The sequence below is a fragment of the Mesoplodon bidens genome (genome assembly GCF_964165515.1).
Source record: "Mesoplodon bidens genome assembly, contig: HAP1_SCAFFOLD_562, whole genome shotgun sequence".
Classification (NCBI taxonomy): Eukaryota; Metazoa; Chordata; class Mammalia; order Artiodactyla; family Ziphiidae; genus Mesoplodon; species Mesoplodon bidens.
Window position 1 is genome coordinate 73,582 of NW_027672062.1, and position 6,000 is coordinate 79,581.

A 6,000-nucleotide genomic window follows, 5' to 3' on the forward strand; every position below is an offset into this window, starting at 1 on the left:
CAATCTCCTCATTATATAGATCCTGTGGCCCCAAATAGGAAGTAACATAAAGTCCCATATTAACAACCCCCCCAGCCAAATACTTCTTTTCACAGAAACCACAGTACCCTCCACAAAGTGCACATTTGATCAGGCCACTCCCCTCTTGAAAACATATCATGGCTTTGCATCACTCCAAGGTCAGAAATCAAACTCCTTTAAATGGACCTCAAAGCCTTGCATGGCGTGGCCCCTGCTGTGTTCCCCAGCATCACATCACGCTTGCTGTGCCAGCCACGACACTGCCTTCAATATGCCTCCCACCGTAGCACATCTTCAACAATCCTGTGAATGACCTTATTTTGCTGTAGGGAAAAAAACCCTTTCTAGTATGTATGTGTGTTGCCAGACTTGAAGTTTGGGACATTGGTTAGTTTGTAATCAACCATCCATTGCCTAATTGCACTTGCAGCTGCAGAATTGCTACCACGGTGATGAATATTGCTGTCCAAAATATTGGCCTTTATCTGATAGGGTGTACTGACTTGATACCCAAATTGATGTCTCCCTCCAGAGGAAGATGCCTGTTGCTTTGAAATACGTAGGTATCTGTGCATGTGTCTCTTGATGAACCGTCAAGATAGAAAAGGAAATCCAGAGCAAGTGCCAGGCAGGGCACGTTGCGGTGGGCAAGTCCCCACCTCCACTTTACTACTGCACTGGAGGTGTAAATTGTGTCAACTGTGGGTCTGCTCAGCTAACGCCCTGCATAGTGGACTAACTAGGTTCACGTTAAAGAAGTCCTTTGGGGTGAGGGAGTGAGAATGCCTAATACAGGCTAAGAAAGACAAAAGGTAAAGCCAAGGGTACAGAATCCTAAGATGAAGCTGTTTTAAGTAGGCTGATTCAGCCTCTGGCATAGTGAAAATCTGGGGCTCTGAGTCAAAGGCTTTGGAAAGAGTTCCCCTTTATCTCCCTCCTCTACCCCATAACTCCTCACATTTCCGGAAGGCTTCCCCCAAACCCCTCTCAGGTCTTAGAGAACATGGCTCTTTCTCTCCTCTTACCAAGACCCACTGCTTCAAGAGGTAACTCCCAGGACACATTGATCCCCACAATCTATTGGTCTTTGTGTATCGGAAATCACAAGATGGGATTTTCCAGCCACCCACCAGAGCAACTGAGAAGGGCTTCCTCTCATCCTCCCAAGCTACCACTCCTCCCAGAATCCGTATCTTATTTCTCACCTCCTCCACCTCTACCACTTAATTTGCTCTGCAGAGAAAGTCCCTAAGTTTTACTGGAAACCCAACTTCCATCCTAGTAGACCCTGTTGTCACAGAAGGGAATGAGCAGAGAATTGCAAGGCTAGCAGATGACTCCCCGGTTCATACAAAGACACATGGGGCTTCCCTGGTGGCGCAGTGGTTGGGAGTCCGCCTGCCGATGCAGGGGGCACGGGTTCGTGTCCCTGTCCGGGAAGATCCTACATGCCGTGGAGCCACTGGGCCCGTGAGCCATGGCCGCTGAGCCTGTGCGTCCGGAGCCTGTGCTCCGCAATGGGAGAGGCCACAGCAGCGAGAGGCCCGCATACCGCAAAAAAAAAACAAACCGCAAAACAAAAAACACACATGGTTCTCAGAGGCATTCTTCTCAAATCCGACGGTTGTTAACTGTTATCAACAGTTACTCTAATCCAACTGTCATCAAGTGTTGTTAACAATTTAATGATTTTCATGGACTCATGAAATTTTTTTACAACTTTTTTTTAAACTGGAAAGACTTTTTTATGATGGACATTTAAAAATGCATAATCTCAGTATGAAATGAGATTTCATAATCTCATTTATGATTTTTTTTATTTTTAGAATCGCTTTCCACATGCATACATAATTTGCATAGTTCATCAGTACAGAGCATTTTGGATTATTCTGTTATTCCTTAGCAATATATCTAAACCTTTCTTGTGTTCCTGGATAGTGAGTATTTATGTCCCTTAGTTTCTTTATGTTATAGTTCTTGAAAGATATCTTTCAGACTTTGTCATCCATCTCTTGTGCATATGTTGAAAGGAAAACAACAGTGAAACAAATTGGTTGAGATATTTCTAAGGCAGTGACTGCCACTTGGCTGACAGCAGTATAAGAATCATCCTGATGTCAGAGATGTTAAAATAAAATGGAAACGATAATACATTCCCATGGACATACCGCTTTGCATAATAGCTTTTCCTCCCAGACCATCCCTCCCTTGTTTTGACCCTACAGAAATCCAGTATTGTGAATTTTGTGTTTATCATGTCCTTGTTTTTTTCTCCCCTTTTAGCAAATGTGTGCTAAACATGGAAGCCAACCGGGGCTTTGTCTGCCTCTCAATGGTCATGTGTGAGCCTTGTTTCTGAACCAGGAATGACTCTGAAGCTCCTAAAGAAGGAGAGGATCTTACTGGATGTCTTACTTAGAGTCCCTGAACTGGTGGCGGACTGGCTGTTCCTCAGTTTGCGAGCTGTCCTCCCGTCCTTTGTCAACTTTGGAGTTTCCATGGCCAGATGAGGACCAGTGGGAGGATGATTTCTGGGTCTTGTCCCCTCCTGTCCTGTGGTGACCTTCACGTGTCCTGCGGTGATGGGAACTTTTCCTCGATGAAGACGTGTCCTTCTTTTCTTTTTTTCTCTCCAGGCTTCATCCCTGGGGTGGAAGCCCTTCTGGCTTCCATCCCGTTCAGACATGTAGCCTTCGGTCTGCAAGGTGGAGACCACGGGGTCTGCGACCTTCCCTTCAGCTCTTCCAGCAGCAGGCTTGCTGGTTGTGACTGCAACTGGCAACACCATGCTCATGCTGCTCTCTGGACCATCTGCCCCCGTCGAGGATGTGCTGGCATCATCGGCCAAGACCAGGTTCGTGTCCTGCAAGGATAAGCTGGCAGCACCTGCAGTGTCCTCGCCGGATCCGCTTTCTCCTGGATCCTTGATGGTGGCTCCCGCCAGGCCCATGGTCAACCCTGCCGCTGCTCCTTCGGCGCTTTTCACGGCTGCAGTTGATCCATGGGGGGCACCTGCAATGGCCTCGCCAGATCCGCTTTCTCCTGGATCCTTGATGGTGGCTCCCGCCAGGCCCATGGTCAACCCTGCCGCTGATCCTTCGGCGCTTTTCACGGCTGCAGTTGATCCATGGGGGGCACCTGCAATGGCCTCGCCAGATCCGCTTTCTCCTGGATCCTTGATGGTGGCTCCAGCCAGGCCCATGGCCATTCCTGCCGCTGATCCTTCGGCGCTTTTCACGGCTGCATTTGATCCATGGGGGGCACCTGCAATGGCCTCGCCGGATCCGCTTTCTCCTGGATCCTTGATAATGGCTCCCGCCAGGCCCATGGACATCCCTGCCGCTGATCCTTCGATGCATTTCACGGCTGCAGTTGATCCATGGGGGGGCACCTGCAGTGGCCTCACCGGATCCGCTTTCTCCTGGATCCTTGATGGTGGCTCCCGCCAGACCGGTGGTCATCCCTGCCGCTGATCCTTCGGCGGTTTTCACGGCTGCAGTTGAGACATGGGGGGCACCTGCAATGGCCTCGCTGAATCCGCTTTCTCTTGGATCCTTGATGGTGGCTACAGCCAGGTCCGTGGTCATCCCTGCCGCTGATCCATCGGCGCTTTTCACGGCTGCAGTTGATCCAAGGGGGGCACCTGCAGTGGCCTCGCCGGATCCGCTTTTTCCTGGATCCTTGACCGTGGCTCCCGCCAGGTCCGTGGTCATCCCTGCCGCTGATTCTTCGGAGCTTTTCACGGCTGCACTTGATCTATGGTGGCACCTGCAATGGCCTCGCCGGATCCGCTTTCTCCAGGATCCTTGATGGTGGCTCCTTGATCGTGGCTCCAGCCAGGCCCATGGCCATTCCTGCCGCTGATCCTTCGGCGCTTTTCACGCCTGCAGTTGATCCATCGGGGATACCTGCAGTGGCCTCGCCGGATCCGCTTTCTCCTGGATCCTTGATGGTGGCTCCCGCCAGGCCCATGGTCATTCCTCCTGCTGATCCTTCGGCACTTTTTGTGGCTCCAGTCACGTCACGAAGCTTGTGAAGCCCAGCCTCATCCTGATCCCTTTCTCTGTGGAGCTCTGTGGTCTGAGCCAAGGGGAGGAGAATCAGGTAAGTTAGAGATGACAGAAAGTGAGATCTGAACTGTCTGCTCCTCTCTCATCCTGGAGCTGAGCAACTCAAGGGCTTATACTTAGAATAACCTTTGAGATCACCCAGTCTAAGCTCCCATTGGATGCTAGATCCCATCTACTGCACCGCTCTCAAACGGCCACTCCATTTTACTTGAACAGTCCCAGGGTCAGGGAAAGCACTGATACAGTTCTCCATGATACACACTTTAATTTTATACCCTTGTGCTTCTCTCTCTGCAGGACAGACTCCTAGAAGTGGGGTTCCCGGGTCAAGGGATGCACACCTTCTGCATTTTGGTGACTCCACGGGTTGGGCTGATTTGAATCAGCATGTCGGCGTCACGGGGAGACACAATGAAGGAAGGACTTCCTAACTGTGAATGATGTTCCACAACTGATGAGACTACCTGGGCTGGGGTAAGTGTTCAAGAAGAGACCAGACAGTCAGGATGCTGTAGGAGGGATTACAGCCCTGGTGAGGAGACCAGTGCAGCTGATAATGATACCTAAGGTCTCTCTGAAATTCAGCCCTGTGGGACAAGGTGGAGAAGCACTCGGAACCTCTCCAGTGTGGTGAATCCCATAGTGATAGCTCGTTTGTCCCTGACCCTTTTCAACAATAGAAGGTATTTCCCAGGTGAGTCTCAGAGAGCACCAAAGGCTATGAAGGACCAGCTTTGCCCTGCTCTCCCAAAGCACCCTGCCCCGTGTTCTTGAGTCTCTGTGGGTGCTTCCCACTAGGATTTTGGCATCCTCTGTAGTCGCTGCATCTCCAGTTTGGAGCATCGGGGTACTGCTGTAACTGTCTACCGGTGGTCTCAGGATATAGACAAGCTTTTCCCAATGGGAAAAGAGGTCTTTTTGTGCATCGGAAGAGGGGCACAGCTGCAGATAGAAAGTCCGGCCGGTAGCAAGATTCAGGCACAGCTGCTGTTTCTCACGGTTGTGGATGGAGATCTTGACAAACTTCAAGGGAAGCAGCCTGGTGAGCTCTAGGGTCTTCACGGGCTTGCAACCTCTCCCCTTGGTGATCCCGGCGCATCTGACATGCTCTTCACAGACTTTCGTTGTTCGGGCCAGCAGCATGACGTCAGGTAGTGGGAAGAGGGGGCTGGTGGATGCGACACCCACAGTCACCCTTCGGACGCGGTTGTCTAGGTCAATCAGTTCTCCTTTCTTGCTGACCTGGATAAAGTCGCTCTCAAACATGGGAGCGTACTTGAAAATGTCATACTCTCCTCCCTCGTACAGTTGTCGTTGCAGGACCCCCATGGAGGTCCTCAACACCCCCACTGAACAGTAGCTATTGGCCGTGTAATGAGGTAAACTCTCACTGCTCATGGCTCTCTTCGTTCAAGACAGAGCCACCAGCCACAAATTGAGTCTCGGAGAGAGAGAGGGAACGAAAGCAACTCGTCACCTCCCTGCAGGACTCTGCCAGAGTCTCTTGGCCCGACCATATTTATACCGCAAGTCCTTTGTGACCCGTCACCATCACATCGTACACCCCTTTGTTGAGCCTCCAAGTCCCCACCCCCTTGGGGCAGGCTCACCAGCCTCCCCCTAAACCAACCACCATGTCCATAGGGAACAGGCTGACCCTGCCAGGGTATAGGTGTGGGTAGGCTGGATAGTCTTTCTACTCAAAAGGTTGAGAAAACCCTCCTGCTCTTGTAAATATCTGGGTGGCTTCCAGTCTTGTTGTTGTTACAGATCTCCATCATCTTGGCGCTTCTGCTGAATGATGTCCTGGGGATAAAATCCTGGAAGTGGACCGTGTACTTGCTAAGGGCAGGCATCCTATGGGGATTGCTGTTCTCTGTGCCCCCAGCGTATACAGCCCAGTGCTGGC

The 6,000-nt window shown here is 51.0% G+C and overlaps 1 protein-coding gene across 1 annotated transcript; it reads right to left on the bottom strand.

Moving 5' to 3' along the window:
- Window positions 1–4,885: 4,885 nt before the first annotated feature.
- LOC308610633 (Golgi-associated RAB2B interactor protein 3-like) lies at window positions 4,886–5,489 on the bottom strand (the record flags this gene model as incomplete). Its single annotated transcript, XM_081259696.1, has 2 exons — window positions 4,886–4,912; window positions 4,959–5,489. The coding sequence occupies 2 exons, from the start codon at window positions 5,487–5,489 to the stop codon at window positions 4,886–4,888; spliced, it is 558 nt and encodes a 185-aa protein (XP_081115822.1).
- Between the last annotated feature and the right edge of the window lie 511 nt (window positions 5,490–6,000).